Source organism: Monomorium pharaonis, chromosome 4 (genome assembly GCF_013373865.1).
Source record: "Monomorium pharaonis isolate MP-MQ-018 chromosome 4, ASM1337386v2, whole genome shotgun sequence".
Taxonomy (NCBI): Eukaryota; Metazoa; Arthropoda; class Insecta; order Hymenoptera; family Formicidae; genus Monomorium; species Monomorium pharaonis.
In genome coordinates this window covers 27,296,754-27,318,333 of record NC_050470.1, presented here as the reverse complement: position 1 = coordinate 27,318,333, position 21,580 = coordinate 27,296,754, and the positions used below count along the sequence as shown (strand labels likewise).

The 21,580-nt window shown below is 31.2% G+C and overlaps 1 protein-coding gene across 5 annotated transcripts in view; it reads left to right on the top strand.

The window, feature by feature from the left end:
* The window catches only part of LOC105832139 (ankyrin repeat and death domain-containing protein 1A), a 28,422-nt gene extending 6,947 nt beyond the window's left edge, over window positions 1-21,475 (top strand). Inside the window, exons 1-14 of one of the 5 annotated variants that reach the window (XM_012672813.2) lie at window positions 7,249-7,379; window positions 8,395-8,436; window positions 9,192-9,295; window positions 9,505-9,603; window positions 10,017-10,115; window positions 10,755-10,961; window positions 15,161-15,358; window positions 15,643-15,741; window positions 15,991-16,089; window positions 16,657-16,755; window positions 17,816-17,911; window positions 18,463-18,697; window positions 19,120-19,296; window positions 19,580-19,690. In XM_012672813.2, coding sequence (XP_012528267.2) covers window positions 9,562-9,603; window positions 10,017-10,115; window positions 10,755-10,961; window positions 15,161-15,358; window positions 15,643-15,741; window positions 15,991-16,089; window positions 16,657-16,755; window positions 17,816-17,911; window positions 18,463-18,697; window positions 19,120-19,296; window positions 19,580-19,662 — 1,434 coding nt within the window. In that variant the 5' untranslated portion in view covers window positions 7,249-7,379; window positions 8,395-8,436; window positions 9,192-9,295; window positions 9,505-9,561 and the 3' untranslated portion in view covers window positions 19,663-19,690. Of the gene's footprint in view, window positions 1-7,154; window positions 8,437-9,191; window positions 9,296-9,504; window positions 9,604-10,016; window positions 10,116-10,754; window positions 10,962-15,160; window positions 15,359-15,642; window positions 15,742-15,990; window positions 16,090-16,656; window positions 16,756-17,815; window positions 17,912-18,462; window positions 18,698-19,119; window positions 19,297-19,579 lie in introns of those variants that run through there. The other 4 variants (XM_012672809.3, XM_012672811.3, XM_012672812.3 and 1 more) reach the window with 4 other exon arrangements.
* The last annotated feature ends 105 nt before the right edge of the window (window positions 21,476-21,580 follow it).

The following is a 21,580-nucleotide window of genomic DNA, read 5'->3' as shown; positions in this document are numbered from 1 at the left end:
GATTAAGTGCACTGATTTTATAAGAGAAATTCCAGTCGAGCACATTCTTCCATGAATACAGGCTCAAGTATCATTTCGTTGCTTATCGCATTACTCAGATACATCAAACCGGGCAAAATTTGTATAACTATAAATTGGAGTATTTTTCTTCTTGCATCGTAGTTCTATTAAACCTGCTTTTATATTACTTTTAGATTATATTTAATGTTTAATTGCTCATTAATATAGATATTTATTTTTTACAGTAATTGTTTTTTATCTTTAACAAAATCAGATAATAAAAAATAAAAATAATAATATTGGGCTAATTATATGACTAAAAATTCTTTTTAAATCTATTATTTTAATAAATTTTTAAGATATTTAAATTTTAAAACCTATTTTAATCGAAAATAAATGGGATCTGAAAAAAGTGGAAAGATTATCCTATTCGAAAGATTGTCCTATTCGAATTTTTAATTTTTAATTTAATTGTCATTATTACTTTAAAATAGCAAATTACTATTACTTCTTAATATTTACTACTTTACTCGATTCTATACTTTAATTTCGACTGTTATATAATTGCTCAAAGTATACAAAGTTTTAAGATTTATTTAATTAGTAAATTAAAATTATTTAGATATCTCTCTCTCTCTCTCTCTCTCTCTCTCTCTCTCTCTCTCTCTCTCTCTCTTTCTCTCTCTTTCTCTTTCCCTCTTCTGCTCATACATCATCTTCAATTTCGGCATATATCTATTATACCTGGCCGTGACATTCGAGTTCTATTCGAGAGATCAGTATACCGTCGCAATGCACAGCACCGAAACCTTACCGCATGTGTTAGTAATGGGTTATTCTGAGAGAACAATGGTACACCTCCAAACGTTCCTCGAAATCCAATTGCGCATCTGTCATTGGCCACGTGTTAAACTTCGATCACGAGAATACCACAAGACTGTATTAAGTACACTGATGAAGAGACCGATTCTAGGAAAATTTATGCTTTATACAAAGTTCTCGTGGTTACCAAACTATTTTGTTAATATTAAAGTCAAATAATTCTCTTTTAAACAATGCTTTAATTCTCTTTTGCGTCTTCACTTTTGTTTGAACGCTTCAAATAAATTGCTTACAGTAACAATAAAAGTTTATAATTTACAATATGCTTGAAATAATTGTAATTAAAATGAATTTTGTTAATTATTCTAAACTATTTCATCTTTGTTAAAAAATTATCTAATTCGTCAAATGTGCAATCAAACATTTTGGTTCTTGTGTTAAAAATAGTCACATTAGGATATTAAGATAGTTATACAATATATTGATAAATTCAATATAAATCACACAGAAGAGATCTGATTTTACAGGAAAAGCGATTAATACATTGCAACCGCACACAAATTTATCCGGTTATTCTCTCCGGAAAAATTCTCAAGCATCTCATTAGACATACTACAAAAAATATTTCTTTACCAACACAATAGGTGTCTCATAAAACAAAATGCATAAATGCAACAGCGAGATTTTAGACAAGAAAAAGATAAAAATGTCAGAAAGAATATCAAGGAGAACTGAAAAAGTGTAATATTTTCTTTAGAGCCCAACATCTCGTCGCTATCCGCTTTAACTCTTTAGAGAAAAATGTCGACTTATACACCTGCACGTGACGGTAAAATATGAAAAATGGTAGCTGCTGGAGATAATATATTTTAAGGTAACGCCTCTCGACAATAAAGATTTATGACTGTATTTGTTGAATGTTTGCTTGTACTCCTTTTTTTGCTATTTTAATAACTATATTTATCTCGTTGACTAATGTGTTAATGCGACTAAGTTGCGAATAATAAAGCATCTTCTTTGCATTGCATTTCAAAGGTACTATTTGTGAGAAATAAAATCTATTTTAGAAATAACAGTAATTATTTCATATTTATATCTATTATTAATTTTTTTTTTCACACAAACCAATAAATAAAATAAACGATGAGTGCTAACACTTTTATGATTGGTACAAAAGAAATCGAATACAGGTCTTTGCCATTATTAATATGTTTATTTTTTTATTTTTTTAAATATTTACTTCAATTGTCAGCAAAAAATAAAGTATTAACTTGAAACTGCCATAAAGTTATTTTAAGATTCTAATTTTTGCAGATAATAAAAGGGTCGTTGTGTTATACAGTTAAATGTTACTTTTAATCTATGTGTTTGAATAATGAAGCATTGTAATCCGAGAAGCTGCAGTGATAGTAATTTATATCGCTTTGTTTACTACATTGCATTAGATCGCACATTTAGTACTTTTCAATACGCGGATGAATGCACGTTGCGGATGATCAGGAAACGGAAACATCGTCCCTGATATTACATTATTAACGAAACAACACGTTACTAACTGAAAAGGCTCTGATCGCACATAACTATGAAATATATATGTATATAATAACATGCGCGATGCATCGGATAATAGAACTGATATCTGCTTCAGAATGCAACATAATAAATGGCAAGTTATAATATCATGTTTATGTAATAGATGTAGCAAAAAAAATTAATTTCTTTAGCCTTTCTTTTAGTATCACAAACAATTTTTTGCAATTTATATGATAGAATACTAAAATTTAATAGAGAGAAAAATAGCGTTATACACCTTAGATCTTTTAAGACTTTATTTTCTTAAACGATAAAAATTAAATGTAATACAGATAATATAAAATTCTTCTTATACTAAAATGCTTTTTTAATTGTATTAAAAATATAAATGTTGTAATATTTTTGTTTTTGTAAATTAGAAGGTGATATCGGAAATATATAAATATTTAAAAGACATTTATTGATTTTAATTACAAATTTTTTGGGTAGGATTGAAATTATCTGCACATGATTTTAATATTAGTTCTCTTTTATTCTTAATAACTTGTAATCCATCTGTTAATGTACTTTTGGAACAGAATGTTACTCATTTTTTAATTTCTTTACAACTAATATCATTCCTTTCTGTTATTTGCCCCATATCTTCCCCATATTTTATATTTATCTAGAAGAAAACACAATCGTCAGAAGTCAATCTCGCTGACTACTATCTAATATTGCTCGTCACTTTATTATTCAATGTTACCCAAATGACGCGCAATAAAATAATGTATAAAAGCAGTTTTGAAACAAGAAAGATTTTGAATTTACAAGAATAATAGATATTGTTAATATTAGTAAAATAAAAACAAAATTTGAGTTACATATAATGATGTGACATGTTGATGAAGTTAACGCCGTACTCGCGTAAACAACAGCTACACAATAAAATGTATAATAACTTGCAAACAACACTGTCTCTTAATATGGAAAGTTCTCAACTCTCACGTGCATGGACTTGACAAGTACTACTACACGTTTAAAATGTTAAACAATTCTTGTTTAATTACTACCCATTATCTGCTGAAAAAACCGTCGTACTAAAAGAATAAAAATTGAGCTTGTGCAATTTTTCGAATAATTAGCTAATTAGTTTTAACAAAAGTCAAATTTCAATTTTATAGAGTAAAAATTCAGTTTGTGCCATTTTTTAATAATTTTTTACTTTACAAGAATTAAAAAGTTGTTTCCTTATTTAAAAAGCATGTTGTTTATATAACAATTTATAAGTAATTACATATGTTTAGAATTTAACAGAAAAACAAGAAGAATTGTACAATTATATATACTTATCATTTTTTAGACTAATTTTACAAAGATTTAAAGAGACACTACATAAATATTTATACTATTGCAATATTTTTACAATACTTTTGGATTTTTTAATATACTGCTAATGATATGCAACTGCTGAGAGGTAGGAGTTATTTTAACAATGGGAATGGAAGTACCTAAGAAGTTGTATAAGATTAAACAAATCCGAAACTTCTACAAGTTTTAGAAATATCGGATTACATAGAATTTCAGTGATAAACTCCGACGGCGTGGCGCGGCGCCTTGGCTCGACAGTATAGTCAGGCACAATCAATCATTAAAAACAGATGGCAGACATAACTTGCAATGCTAATGAATGTCTTATGGATAAAAGCGCATTTTTCCTAGCGACGTACAATGAGATATATTTTGCAACTCTGAGGCATCGGTAATCCGTCGCGACGAATCTACGCTTTCCTGCTATCTCTCTCGAGAATATTCTTCGTTGAATTAGAAAATTAGACATGAAGATATTCTATTATAATACTATTCAGGGTGTAAATTTATTCGGTGCATTTTTCTTATAAAATTTAAAGTTTATTCGCAAAAAATTAAATAGAGTTTAATGCTTGAAATAACTTCCATTACTTTCTATGACTTTGTTCCTTCTATCGAACAGCTGACGAATACTCTCAAGAAAAACTTGACGATTTTGAATCAATGAAGTTTTCAAACTTTCAAATCTCTTTTACTGTCTTAAAATATGTTCTCTAAATATCAGTCAAGTGATGATGGAGCGACCGGAATGATAATCCGACGGAGCTAAGTCTAGGGAAAAATTTGCATGAGGAAAATTTTCTTGTCCAAATAACATCTTCGTCTTTTTTGCTACACATGGATGTTGTCATGCTTCAAAAAAATCTTTACTCCAAAACTTCTGATACTTTTTCCACACTTTTTGCGGGTTACCTTCATTTAAAACATTACTTTTATTTTTAACATTACTTCCATTTTTACATTATTTTTAAATAAAATATCTATATTTATTTACGTAAAAAATGCAATGTTTTGAGCTGCTTTTTGAACGTTCATCGTGTTCATCGCTGTTTTGTGAAGTTATACCACCTGCTTACTATAAAATATATATGTATTGTATAACGTTTTAAAATGTTGAAATTCACATTTATAAATTGCAAAAGGAAAAAAGTTAATAAAGTTATTAAAATTAATTAAAATTAATTAAAAAATAACATAATAAGGTACAGAATGTAAAGGCACCGAATTAACTTGCACACACCTAATGTTAAATTAATTAATATTTTATTACATTACATACTGTACCTAAAGTATTATATTGTAATACTAATATTATACAAGTATACATCGTATTGCGCTACATCGCGAAGGATGTTCTCATTCAAATCAGCTTAGATACATATTATGTGAACATTAAAATTATACTAACATTTTCAGAATAAAGTTTGAAAGACGGATTTTAATTACAGTAGGAAGTAAGTGCGAACGAAGATAACGTGACTTAACTTCCTGTTAACAACCTGCGATCTCTACCCAACGGATGTGAAAATAGTTTGATACAATTTCCCATTTAAGCGTAATTATTGAAGTTTCCGCGGTTCCAGGAAGATCCGATTCAACTACGAAATAGAGCTAAATTTATGAGATTTTGTTACAAGTACCATTACAGATATAACGGAAACCATGCGGTAACTCAATCAACGCAATTAACACTTGCAATTTGCCACATAGCAAATATAGCGACAAGCGATATTGAGTCAAACAAGCTTATAACATATATATATTTTTAATCTTGCAATTTGTACAAATTTCCAGAATGAGTTAAATATATCTAACTCATTCTGTAAATTTGCACAAATTGCAAGATTAAAAATATATATATGTTATAACCTTGCAATGCAAGCTCTCTCGATTTTCTTTCAAATAAATATATTTAAAAAAATAGAAAAATTGTATTATTTTAAAAATGAATATTTTTCGATTACAATGATTGGTACTTTTTATTTTAATCATCTCATTAAGATTGCCTAAAACGCTGCCAAATAAAACATGTAAAAATTTAATGTGTGCAAAAACTAATAACACACACTAACGCGTTTATAAGGTTAACGTTTTTGATTGAAATATTTATGTTTATCCACGAAATAGCACGCCTAAAAACGTCAAAGAGATAAAGCGACGGGTGAAGATTAAGTGAAGTGGAGATGCCTTGCAAGAGAAAAAGATAGAGAAGCTTTTCTTGTTATACAGCGTAGCTGACTAATGTTGAGAAAATTTAGACATTTCTACCATTGCAACCCCTCCCCTCTCTTTCTCTCTCTCTCTCTCTCTCTCTCTCTCTCTTTACGCGATTGCGATTCTCCGGTGATAAAACAAATATTACTGTGTAACAAACTCCAAAAGTTCGCAATCAAGTAAATACGTGCAATGTAACTGCGTTTAAACGAATGTTGAATTACAAATGGGTTGTTTGTAATTCACCATGGAATATGAAATTAGTGCTTAAAAACCAGAATTTTAAAAAGTGATCTAAAGTAATTAAACAACTATTGATTAATTGCAACGTTGCTTTGTAATAATACACCTTTAATAATTTTTTATATCGAATTTAGCATTATAAACAATGAATAGCACAAATTATGTATATTACTGAGAAGCAACATGAAATACCTTAATACGTGAAACATGTTATAATTCGTGATATCTGTTAATTTAAAATATTAAAATGCATGTAAATGCATCAGATCTGTTATAGTGTCTCTGATATTATTTCGAAAATTAGAATATCCGAATGAATTAATTATTATTCATAAATTATATATATATTGTACACTGCTAACTAAGCTCCGAAGCGTACATTATTCGTTCTAACCGTATTGCGACCGCACGAACAGCAAATTGTAATAACAGACTTCACCGCGATAAAATGAGAAAATTCGAAACACAACAAATTGAAATGCAGAGTGAGAAAACTAGTGATTAATTCGTCCATTATTGATATATTCTACACCGCCTACAAGCTACAATTGCACAATGTATGCAAGATTTAATAGATGGTAATTCCAATTTCGTGTAACAAGCACTCAGAATACTTCTAATAATTGCTCAATATAATAAATTAACACCTGCAATACCGATAAGCAACTAACGTCAAATAAACTGTCACTATATTTCAAATAAATCAGCGAAAACAAAAGTCATTATAGACTATATGTAGACTATAAATTATTGTATATAGTTATACAATAATTTATATTATACCTGCATTAAATATTACAACTTAAAAAAAACATTTTTAATTGCATTTTTTAAATTTAATATAACTTTAAATGTAATCCGGATATATCTTAGTGTCACATTGACTTTTTTTAGCGCTCTAGCAATTCCGATGTCTTTTAAACCTGTAATTTCAACTATTTTATATTTCCATGATAACACATCTCGACATTCATTGTCCTTTGGTTTTCCAGATCATTAGTAACTAGCAGTAGAGCAGATACTAGAGCTAGATACATTAATATCCCACAACAACCGGGAAACCGCGACGTCGATAACAATGCTAGGCTCAGAACAACGGCAGTGAAAGATGGTGGACAAGGAAGAGTTGAGGATAACGAAGGCAAAGGCCCCACCACCACCGCTGAATCTCAGCGAGGCGATCGAGGATGAAGTACTGAACCAAAAGACTGCTAGAAGTGAGTAAAGTACTGCATCTGCCTCATACAAAATGTGCTACGAAGCGTGCAAAGATTTAAAGCTGTCTCGGCAATCCTAAGTAAAATGTGAATGTATGAGGTGTGTAGAAGCGGAAATCACGTTCTCCATTTTTGAAGATTTACGCTAAAGCCGGAAAAACCACTCACATATTTGCGTCACCGAATTGCTTGGATTTCTTTTATCGATTGGTTTTTCCGCAACTTCCTCTTTCTTCAAGTCGAATCAATTTTTCATTTTCACAGTGTAATAATTTATTTACACTTTATCACCGAAACAATATAAACTTCAGCATGCATAAAATTTTACAATAAATACATAAATGTATTTACATATATATTATTATTATATTTATGTAGCAAAAAAAGTGACATTATGGTTTTTATAGATATTATAGCCACTCATAATAATTGACGACGAATTCTAGTGATTACTTGGAATTATTTGTTTAGTAATCCCCAGTGAAGCTGCCGATACATAATAAGGAACATTTGTTAAAGTATTTTTATTTTTAAGCATTTCAAAACTTTCAAATTTGCGAACAGCATGCAGTATCTTTTATAAATAACATTTCAAATAGTAGATATAATTTTATAATTTTTGAGTTTAAAATCTATTACAACATTCTTATTAACAAATGAATATATTTCTTTATTTGAAATTTTTATTATTAACAAAATTATTATACAAAATGTAAACGGAGGAACCACCCTGTTCTCTATAAATACACATATAGAAGTGTATTTAGTGCTAAATAGAATTATTATGCAAAAGCGATAATAGTATAATATTGTACGAAAACTTTAATCACTTTTATCTTACGTACACAGACAAGATGAAGATAATTTCTTTGAAGCAACTACCGTATATACTTTCCGTCATGCTTGGTTTCTTTATTAAAAAAAAGAATTCAAGGAAAAAAGTAAAAATCTAATAATTTACTTTTTCACATAATTAAAAAAATGTTTTGCATGTTTTTCTGTTTTGCTTTTGTAGGCCATGCAGTCTATTAACGTGCAGTCGCGCGGAAGTAAAAAGGTATTCAATTTGCATCAGATATTCGCGAAATCAGCCATTCAACTAATTAACGACACACTGTGCATACTCGCGTATTTTATCCCCACCTATCTTCCTTTTGCCTCAATTGCACACATGATATCACGATCAATATCCGTACTGGACCGAAATTATAAAAAACAGTGCGCAACGGTAACGACAGCACGTGTGTGCTACGACGTGACTGTCGGAAGTTAAAATAAAAAGTCCGTAACGTCCACACGAATTAATTGAATCCGTACTATTTCGCGTTTCTCATTCGAGATCATACTTTGTAAAAACCATTACAAAATAATAAAGAAATTAATCTGTACATATCCATGTTGTATCGAAAATATGATTCATTTTTTGCAAAACCAGAATCAAAGAATTGAAAAATTAATCGAGGTCCATCTACAAATCTATATTATATAGATGAATGGTTTGACATGTTTCGTAAAAAAAAAAAAAAAAAAAAAAAACAATACAAAGAAAGCGGAAAACATTATATTATAAAAAAATAGATTTACGTAACATTTCTATATAAAAGTTAAACAAAATTATTTTGTAAAATAATTTTACCTATAAAATTGTGATTTAATACTTTCGTAAAGTACTTAATATTAATTTTACAATTGCATAAAAGCACTGCATTTTATTTTTAAAAATACTTTATATTGTTACATATTTACTTATTTTTTAATATTTTTATCATTGTTTATCCTATATTCTTTCCAATATTATGTCTTTTTTTTCAGTTCTTAAGAATGATCTTCTTCTACACGAAGCTGTGATAAAAAACGAAGCGGACACCGTTCGTAAAGTACTCAAGGAGACTGTCGACGTAGATTCCAGGAATAATGTAAGTCACTAAAACTGCTTTGAAGATAAAAATATTTAATAAAACGTTATTTCTCGTTTAATTTTCTACTTTATTTTTTGTCAAAAATTTCAATTTGATGTTATCAAAAGTGATAACCACTTCTAACACACACACACACACACACACACACACACACACACACACACACACACACACACATTTATGATTAAAATCTTTTTTATATATAGTATGGTCGCGCTCCGATTCATTGGGCAGCGTCTCGAGGAAACACAGAAATTATAGAGATGTTGATACAAGCAAAATGTGATATCGAAGCGAGAGATAAGGTATGGCACATTTTCCTTCTTCTTTTCTTAATTACACACTATTGAGAGCAAGAAAGAGAAAGAGGAAGAGAGCGAGAGAGAGAAAGAGAGAGAGAGAGAGAGAGAGAGAGAGACGGTTTATTAAATAAATGTAAATTGGGATAGCAAGGCAAAATATGAACGGTACGTTTCCGCACAAAAAAGAAAAACTCTTGCACATTAAAAACAAATAAAATCTGTAGATTTAATATTGTCAAGTGCTTCCATATAGAGCAAATTAATATAAACGTACCGATTTATAAATTACTTTATTACGAAACATTAATATATATTTTTGGAGCGACATTTCTTTCGGAATTTAATCTAGGCGACGACCGACTTGATGAAATTCCTCGTCGCACATTAATTTCCGGGCTGTTCATTTCTCTTTCAAGTATGGAATGCGACCTTTACATATGGCCGCCCAACACGGACACCGAGACGCGGTGAAGATGCTGATCAATGCCGGAGCAAACGTATCTGCGATTAACAAGGTATACCAATCCTTTAACAATTGCCTCATTAAATATTTCAAGTAAAAATAAATTTGAAGCTGTTCCTTATGCACGACTTCGCAAATGCCAACATTTACTGTAAAATCTGTTAAGCATATACGAAACTTGCGCAGGATGTTGCGATAATAGTCACGCTTGAAGAAAACTTGATTTAGATGACGAGAAAATTTCAAATAACGAAAAAAATTTTATCCGACGAAATTTCTCGGGGCATGTTGTGCAGAATTAAATCGTACATTTAATTGAAGTTTATCGATCGGCAATGTATCGTAGAAAAAGGAAATGGAGAAACAGAAACCTCAAGCGGCGGTCGTGAAAAAAAGTAATGTAAGTACATTGGGATTTCAACGTCGCTGAGAAACCGCGGCGGTGTCAATATTGATATTGGCATCGATCCTAAATAATAAGCGCGTGTTTTCATCTCCTTGCCCGCTCGGCGCGTCGCACGGAATTTTTATCACGCGTGTGACAGTGCAAAGAGAGTGAAAGACGTAAATTATAGGAGAACCGCTATGAAGACGGCCCACAGAATTCCTTTGCGTATTAAAATCACAAAAAAATATTGAACTTTAATACTAAACTTAAGAACACACGAACAACAGACTTCTTTACGTGTAGAAACAACACACTCTCTTAATGTGCGGTGCTCGCGGCAGCAACGTAGCCGTGGTGGAATACCTCGCCGAAGCAGTGGAGTCGTTAAACGGTGAGGCCATCGACTGCACCGGGGCGACTGCCCTTCATCATGCAGCCATCACCGGACATCCCGCGGTAATCACAGCGCTTGCAAACATCCCGCAGATCGTGCTGGACGCCACGGACAAGGTAAGCAGAAATAGCCTCTAATTTCAGTACAACATTTTAATTTTTAATCAGTCAGTACATTTACATGGAAACGCCCATACCTTTATATTTTATTTGAAAAATATTTAAGAATACGAGATTATTTTAACTTTTTAACCAAAAAAAACCTTTATTTTGTTGGTTTTAAAGAAACTATTAGATAAGCTTTTATAAATGTGTTGTAAAATTTACAACCTAAAGATGGAAGAGTAACAAATTTTATTAAAAGATAAAATACTATGCAACGTCAAAGGAACTCAAGAAACAGTAACTATCTTGATGACAGTATTGTCAATAAAACGTAACAAAGAAAAATATACACTGATATATTGATAGTTTGAATTTAATTTAATTGAAATGTTACTAAAGTCATGAAAGGAAGGTAGGAGGTCCGAAACCTATCAACATTTATTACTTTTTTAATTTTAATTATAAAAAATATACATACAAGTTTATTTTAAACTTTGAGTAAGTTTTTGGTTATTTTATTTAAAAAAGTGAAGATGTGTTAAATGGCTTTGAAAAAAAATTGTGGCATAATTCTTTACTTTTGTAAATTTTTTACTTTTTACTTAACTTTATTTTAACATTTTTCAATAATATTTGGCAATGTTTTTTATACGGAAAGCTTTCTATGTCTTTATTTAAAATTTGTTTATTTTTTACAAAGAATATTTCAAATCAGAAATGAGGAAACTTGTTAAGCTCTAAAATATCTAAAAAAGCAATTTATTTGCATAAAAATTTTTGTATGTGGTAACAAAGTTGATAAACTGCTTTTCCTCGAGAAAAATCCTGGATACTCTTATGACCTCATGAAATCAAGATATATATAATTTTTATACAAATTATTAAAGCAATAAACAAATAGCATGATAAATAAATTAGTTTATCTTGTTATAACTTCGATGATACAATAATATGCGTATCGCATGCATATCAAAATGCATCAACGCGTTCTCGTGCAATACGGGCGAGCTCAGTGTCTCGAATTCTGTATTGCAATGAGATATTCTACACCCGGAAATCTGATTCCCACCATTTTACCTCTCCGATCCCGGAACACGCGCACGCACGCACGTGCGCTCACACACACACACACACACACACACACACATATCTCGAGGGATGCCCGTCCATCCGTCCATCCATTAACATCTTGGTTGCCCGAACTTCGCTCGCGAAAGTTCTCTCGCATAACAACATCACCAATCAAAAGTGCTTTTGCGTAAATTTCGCGTAGGAGGTAGATTCATTTGCGCAATCGCAATTGTGTACACAAGTTCGCTCTCATAAATTATTAATTTAGTTGTCTCTCTCAGAAAATATTTGCATACATAAATTATGCAAAATTTTATGCATCCCATCCCTCGCTTGAAAATCACAGACTAATTACCTGTAACAATATTTTGTAATATAATTTTGCCTTTAAAAGCTGTAATTATTTGTAAAATAATGTCGAGGCGCATTTAATGTAAATGCGTCGCTTTTGATGTAATTATAATATATTGTTCGTGTTGCACGCAAGTTAGAAGTAAGATTATATTCATATATCGTTTATTTGATTTAGCACGTGTGACGGTGAATTAGTGCTTAACGTAGCCGCAGTATCCGCAGTAAATAAAAATTCATTATTCTCGAGCCATAACAATAATTCAACGTATCCAGCGGAGGTCGTTTATAAAGGGTTTCGCAGAGGAAAACATCCGCTCTTTGGAATCAGTTATCACTTGGCAGCGCATTTTCCCAATAAATCATTCGTGCGATCAATCCTCGCGTGCATCTCTCTCTTTCTCTCTCTTCACTCTATTTCCAATAGATGCCGGGGCTCCTATGGCTTTTATTCATATACCTGCAGCGATGATAAGCATCTGTCTACACTTCGCGATCAGTTTTGACATGTGACGCGGGCACTCTCTGGGATATCTCAAGCTGCCTCCCGATACACAGAGAATATTGTATAATATATACACCTAACATCCCCACGCGCACGTTTGGGACATACCTAAGAGCCCTGTTGATCCTGGCCTTTTATACATTAAAGATACGTGATATACATATATAAGGAGCACATGAAAATCAGAAAACGACGTAACACGACATGAAAAGAAAATACTTTTTCGGGATATTACATTCGTATATTACAGCCAAGGAATCGACATGCGTAAAAGATTAATTATGTTATTAATTTAGCAAATAAATTATATTAAATTACGTATTATTTTTTGCGATTATTAATTATATTATCGCGATATAATAAATCACTCATACACAAAAAAATATTAAAGTTCTCTCTCACCGCATTTTACGCAAATAATGATTAAATTAAATATCATATATCCGATTGATCCGAGAGACAGTGAAAATACATCAAAAATTGCACTAGAATATTAGCGCGCGGTGACTCGGCCATGGAGCAGTGCGAGTATCGATCGCGAGGCGAATGAAGACACAAAAGGGGATATTTATAATTTATCGACAGGAACAATCGACCGTCCGTTTAACACGCGGCGGTAAGAGGACCCGCTCGGATTTCCGCATGTGTAGACGTATATGTATATTCACTCTCGCTCAGGTGTGTCGCCAGACACGAGCGCATCTCTGTCGCTTTCTTCCTCTCTTGATTTAAATCCTGGGAAAGTGGATCTCTCTCACCCGGTGTCAACTGCCATAGTGTCCTTATCGAGAGGCAAGCGAAATCCCCGGAGGGGGGCCTCCGCGACTGTGAAACTCGACCAACCGTTGGCTTGGAGTACATTTTACGGGAGACTTTGTAAACGGACCCTCACCTCCCCGTATCCTGGATACTCTTGCTTTCTCATTCAATTTATTCCCGTATCCCTTCTCAATTTTCCTTTCGCGTGGAATTCTAATTTCCATGATATAGGCGCAGCATTCCGCTCAGTCTCTACTGGATGCCGAGCGGTTTGCCGTATCTGTTAATCATTCTTGGGTAATCAGTCACTTCCAATTTCTCTCCGCAAGAGAGATTTGATTTTGATTACGAAAAGCCATAGGATCTATTTATATAATTTAGATAATTTTGAGCTTGAGCACATATTTGTAACAATGCAATTAATAATCGTTAAATCTTAACTTTCGTAATATCTATTAAGTTATTTCCATTCTATCGGTAATATCTACTTGATATCAATTTTAAAAAAGCTGTAAGATCTATTATGACCAAATATATTTACGTGTCAATACTTTAATGATATAATTAATCATCGTAAAATTTTTATAATTTTGCAATAAAGTAAATGTTAATAGAATTGTATAAATGTTTATAAAAATTAAGTAAATATCTCTTTATCACTTTTAATCATTCTATTATCAAATTAGCTATTAAGAAATATTACAAAGAACAACATTGATTCAATGTCAAATTATCAAGATTTGCAACGTCTATATATTTGATAATTATTTATTTATAATAAGAAAAAATATCGGAAATAGTTTCAATACAGATTTATCTAAAAGATATTTCAATGAAATATTTAGAACTCTTACAAGCATTGCAATGCCGAAAGCACTGCAGGTTAAAACTTTAAAAGTATCTGTAAATAAGAGAATTCTACGAGAGTTCTTTCTTCCCTCAATAGGATTGATAGGCGTCGTTACAGGTAGCTTTAATAACTCGAATTTGTATTGAGTTCATTTTCTATGTTGCACACTGTTAGATCACAAGTGCAACGAATATTATAAATAATCTGACAGAGATAAGCAAGACCCTTGGAACTGAGACTGTTATATTCAGAATTTTCACACAAACTATTGCTTTTAACATCCTGTCTGAAGTTTATACGATGTAGTTAATATAGCTCATATTTTCGAAAAATATTACTCTTAAATCTACACAGTATTTTCATTCGCTCAATAAACATTCTGCAAAACAAGAGAGACTAAAATATAACGTGTTTTTCTGACGTTCGTCCACTGCAAAAGGTATGCAGAATATATTGAATAAAAATGTTATATTTCTTTTCCTCGTAAATATTATTGTTTAAACGATAATAATTTTCAAAAAATACTTTTTATTTGTTTTAAAAAATGATCAATACATACGTGCTAGACCATGACTTATATTTTTCTTAAGTATAGTAAAATTATAATAATGAATATACATATGGAAATCGCCCAAACCTTGATTGAACTTCCCCGAAATCTGGATTCATTTCCAGAAAGGACAAACGCCGTTACACTGTGCCTGCGCCGAGGAACACTTGGATGCGGTTGAAGTCCTTATAGGATTAGGGGCTAACGTAGATGCTCAGGATAACGACGGCAATACCCCGCTTCATGTAGCTACCAGAACGAGGCACACAGGGATCGCGCAATTATTATTAAAGGCCGGAGCGAACACCGAGCTAATCGACGCGGTAAATTGAATAGTTGAGCGATTACATCCACTTAATGAACAAATAAAAAAGGGAACATTTGCATAAATAAAATTACATATAAACTCATATTTGCAATAGTTAAACTTTAATATTATTTTAAAGCTGAAAAAATGTAGACGTTAATTTTATTCAGCCATAGCTTTTTTATATTCGGCTGGATAAATCGTAAAAACGAAATTTTATTATGGAATAAGGATTCATTATTTTGTATCGCCTATCACGATCATTATTTCATATGATTTATTTGAATCAATTATTTCCAGGAGGGCTTTACTCCCCTTCATGTCGCCGCAAGTCAGGGGTGCAAAGGAATACTCGACTCCATGATTCAGCACGGGGCTGATCTTAACAAGCAGTGTAAGGTACAGATATACCTCGGCATTTCTAAATATAATTCAAGCTGAGACTACTGTATACATAATGACTAGCAATATTTTGTTGGTACATTGTGCTTAGAAATATATCTTGGCGTTCGATCGCAGGCACGCAATCGTGTGACGTAATGAATAAAATTAATTATTATCGAGAGGAAAGAGAGACGCGAAATAATTTTCACTGGGAAAGATATATCAAATAAATCGTACAAATCCTCTTCATATTGTCTGTTACAGAATGGTAATACGCCTTTACATTTGGCCTGTCAAAACAACGAAGTAGAAACGGTAGAGATATTAATTAACAAAGGCGTCGATCTCAATTGTTTGAATCTGGTATGTAAAATAATAATTGCATTTTGTATATTCTTAATAATCATCGTATTATTAACACATTTCGTGTCGCGTAAATTCTTGCGGATCCATATTTGAACTTTTTATTTGATATTTTGTCTGTAAAAAGAAACGTAATTGCAAACTAATTATATAGATACATAATTACATTAATTTACAAAAAAATATTTTTTTGTTATTTTAAACCTGACAAAACGATTTTTATAGATTTTTGGACAATGAAAACGCTTTCTTTAGTTCAAAATAATTTTTAGCTATAAATTAGTGTAGTTTTTGTAATTTTTATTTATTATAAAATATCTACTTTTTACTTATATGGCATAGTGAACAAGTCTTGAAATTGATATGTCATGTAAAATTGATACAACCATGTGTGTAGGTATGTCATAAAAAATAAGATTTCTTGTAGCACACGGAATAGTATGCTTGTCTCCAATCTCCTAAAATTAAAATTTTTACAATTACATTCAACATCAAATATCGCAAAATTTATAATAGAAATCTGTTATAATAAAATTTAATCTTTTGTTTCTTATCCATTTACTTTAGAGGCTTCAATCGTCCATACATATTGCAGCCGAGATGGGACATACAGATATTTGCGAATTGCTTCTTGCAGCAGGCGCGAATATCGAACAGAAAGAACAGGTAAACAGCGTCCAATGTAGTTTAGAGAATTGGATATTATTACATTATACCCTTTGACGATATAATTAACTAAATAATTCGTTTGTGTATTCCAACCGTATTATCGACGCTTGACTAAATCATTTATAGACATTGTCTTGTTATTGGATAAATTGTTATGCTGTGAATTTAGAGCTCGCATAGTAGAATTATAATATCGACAAATTATTATTTAATAATCAATTAAACTTTACTTATAAGTTAATTACTGAATTTGTTTGATAGTTAAATTGTAATTTTTATGACGTGAAAGAAGGTTCCAACAACGCGAAACTAATTAAAAGGAAAATTTAATTAAATCTCCACAAATCAAAGCAAAACAATGCAATATTGCTATAAACCACCTATTAAATACTACTTTTATATTATTACATTCTTTGACGTGTCTTAATTAATAGATGTGCTTTAACAGTGACCTCCTACAATGCTTTAAATCCAATCAAGATAACATTGTCACCGCATTACTACATAAGAATCACCATTAGTCCATATGAGTAAATAAAGTTAATATCGCGACAGTTATGAAAATGCTGATAAAAATTAATTAAAGTACTTATACTTGCAAAATAAAGAATTAGGAACTTACTAGTAATGCGTTTTTTGTTTATTAATTAATTTTAACAATAATGCAAAACAACAAAACTTTAATAGCCTAACCTTAGTCAGTATACACCTTATTTCTTGCAACATTTTGCCTTATGGAAGCGCTACGAAAGGATAAGAGTGCTATAAAAGATTCAATCTCACGACACAGCTCCAATAATATAACATCCCACTCTTGATTAGTACATTCGACGAAAAGTCTGTCGCGCGTGCACGAGGGGGGGGGTTCGATCCTGTCGACAATACGACACGTGTCATGTGAAATTGACTCGCGCTATTTGCAGAAAGCTCCGAGAACTGAACGTCTTATTCTTGATCCAGACGCGCTACGGTTAATGTGATAGGGCGTGCCGGATTGACGGCAAGCGTTACAAACTCGATAATAAAGTTAAACCGAAGTTTATCCTGACGTTTGCAGAGCGGTCGAACGCCACTTTACATTGCAGCGAGGGGCAGTTTCACGGCCATCGTCGATATGATCATTAAGACCGCCAGATTGGATTATCCGACGCCGGTAGGTACACATCCGTCGTAGTTACAAGAATATCGTTTAACGTCGATCGCCTTTCCTTTCACCTCTCATCTGATAGACGCTGCTTTTAATCTGCAGCTTATCCTTGATGCTTAAATATCTCTTAAGCTAATCTTTATTTTCACGAACTCATGAAACTTCGACGATTATATATAAAAAATGCGTGAATATGATGTGAACACACACACAGTGGCATATATATCTCATAAAAAATTTCAATTTCCAATTTAAATTTGTTTATATTATTTGTAGTGCTATTTATTTTTAAATTATGCAATAAAGATATATTTTTATCAATATTGTATAATTTAATTAATTTTACATAATAAAAATGTAAATTTATTATAAAATTATTATATCCACTATTCCATAAAATTTTATAACATTATTTAAAACATTGTTCCAACAAAAAGTCTAAATTCGATCGAAATTAATTTTCGAAATGGGACAATCATGCATCTTAAGTACCACGATCTTGTTCCATTTGTGTTTAATTACAATTGTATAACGTAATAAAAATTTACGAATTTTAGGAGATTTCGAATTCTGACAAAGAAGTCCGAGAGCTGACTCCGGCCCGAAGGTGGTGGAGAGAAGGATCGCGCGGTGGCAGCATCTCCAGCAACAACGGCCGTCTCTCGGAACAGGTTCGATCCATTCTTTGGAAATTGGCCTACAAGCAACTGGCGCCTGAAGATTGGAAAAAATTAGCCTTTCACTGGGCCTTTACTCCTGAACAGATTAGAGCTATCGAGCATCAATATACGGGTAAACTAATATCTTATCGTATCTTATTGTATCGTATAGACTCTCTTCATTACTCTCTTCATTACTCATTAGACTCTCTTCATAACAATTCCATTCTCCAAAAGAAATATTAAAATTATCTACCTAAATACATATTTTTATTGGTTTTCATATATTATTTACTTTGATATTAATTACAATTCATATTTAAAGATATCAGAATTTACAAGTAAAAATAAAAAAAAGTAGTTACAAAATTATATGAAACCTTAAATCTGTTTTAATTCATTGAAATACGAAAGTAAATATAAGTTTTTAAATATAAGATTACTCTATACTATACGGATAATAATAAAAATACATTGTATGATCAAATATGACAAAATAATTATAAAATTAGTTACGGATTATACGTAAGGATTTGTACTTCGACATTCCTATAGTGCGTCTAGAACGGTCTTATGAAAAGGACGATAAAGCCTCAATTATAGGTCCTTCAAGTTACAAGGAGCACGGGTTTCGAATGTTAATGATCTGGGCTACCGGATTGAATCCAGACGTGCCACTGATAAAAGAACTCTGTGAAGCTTTATCAGCGGTGGACAAGAAAGCAATTGCAGGTATATGTACATATAAATCCGCTCTTTTATTATTCTTTCTCTCTCTCTCTCTCTCTCTCTCTATCTTCCCTCCCTCCTATCCGATTGTTATCTCAACAAACTTCTTACCGCGAACAGTAAAAATATCCCATATTCACAAGGATAACAATGGGATTACAGCGCAAACGCCGTTTACAGAGATAATAATAACAAACGTAATATATCTAAGATTGAATTTCATATTGAATAGAATTGAATAGAACTTTCTGCAAGAAAATTCTGTTTGCTTTTACCCATTTTGCAGATTCCATTCACAAACAAATGGAGCAGGGAGAGGAAAAGGGAAAATCGAAAGGGCAACGATGTCACAAATGTTCCATCACGTGAATATATATGTACAAGTGCCAAGCTCATACAAAAATTTTACATAAACATAAAAGCGTAATGAATGGATATTGTAATTTACGTAATAGCTGTTGTTGGAAGCTTACCTGTATTGTGGAGTTCAATTAACTTGGCGAACGCCATTAACGAAGAATTTACGAGAAAGATAAGTACAATCGAAAAAGTACATACGATGTTGTATAAATACTTCTCGTAAAATGATGCAATATGACGTAAATTCTTAGGTAACACTAATAACAAATTATAATTTATGGCACAAGTGTAGACTAAATGGCCCAATTATTGGCAGTCCGAATACTGGAAACCCGATCTTTAATATTTTAATATTTATTGTAATATTTCATTAAAAGTAAAATTTTACTCTTTCAAAAAAACAATTTGTTATATCAACTTTTTCCCGCGAGCAGTAAAAATATCCCCCAGAGATAACAATAATTGGATCATTTATTCTAGTTATCACTATTTAAAAAAAAAATAAGAATTTCTTTGTAAAAATATTAGATATGTAATTCTATAGTTTATATTAATAGACGCAAATTTTTCAGTCAAAATTTAATCTTTAAACTCAATGTAAGACTCGTGGATGGGATTAATCTGTCGGTGTTATTGTATAAAGAATCATACGATTTGAAATCCGAAAGAAAACAAAATTCATAATAAATTATTTCTTAATTTTTTGGACCAAGTGGAATGCATATTATTCCGTCATATTTAGGAAAAGTTGATTAAAACTACAAATACGTACAACAGCTTTATTTATTTTAGAATAAAAAGAAATTTATAGACCTGCTACATTGTTTGGGTTAAACAATATCATTCATGCGACAACAGTGAAAAAGGTACTTGAATTATATAAAATAATACATGCAAAAAGAAAGGGGATACTTAAATGGAGTATTGAACAATTATACGAAACCAAGCCGTCCTAAGCTAAACTTAATTCAAACAGACTATCATGATTCTTTTACTTTATCGATTTTTTTATAGAGAAATGCCTCCGTAACTTGTAGAAACAAAAGTACAATTAGTACATACACAGAAGTCATCGAAAAAATGGTACAATTGTAAAATCAAACTAACAATCGAACGTAGACTCTTCGAAATAAAATTAATAACGCATAGAATAAGTGTGAGAATAAATTTTGCAGGGCTTTCGATGTGATATCAGTTTATTAGATTAGATCTCGAATTAAAAAAGTATATGAAATCAATAGCGATTATCGCGCACAGTTCTCGAGAGAGACAATCTACATATCTGAAACTTACAAATTTAGACTAACAATAATACAAATGATATTATACGTAATTTTATCCCATATTTCACAAAATTATATAAAATGCAAAATTGAAAAATTAAAAATAAAATTTTTGATTACATGAAATCAAATATGTAATAATAAATTTTTGAGTGAGAGAGAAGCAAATCATTTCTTCTCTATCACATTTAGCTTATATAATTTTATAACGATGATGAACTACTTGATTAAAAGATATCGTGAATAATTAAATGCAAAAATACTCTTTCTGCATTTTATCCGTACTTGCAATTTTTTTCGTGTAATTACGATAATTGTTAACGAAGCGATAATACGAAAGCTAACATATATAAGTAAATACTTACCGCATAAATTAAAAAAAATCATTTCCGAAGCTGCTTTCTGAAAGTACGATTTTACAACAATGTACATATCTTGTCTTGATGTAATAAATCGTTGTATTCTATATATTCTATATATCGTCGTATATATTGTGTTGTAAACATCATATAATTATACGATATATACATGAAGAATAATGTACAATAGATTTGTAAAGTTATTACTATTTATTATAGTAAATTGACAAAGAGGTTCAATTTTTTAAAAAATGCATCAGTGCCTTTCCGAAATTAATAGGAAAC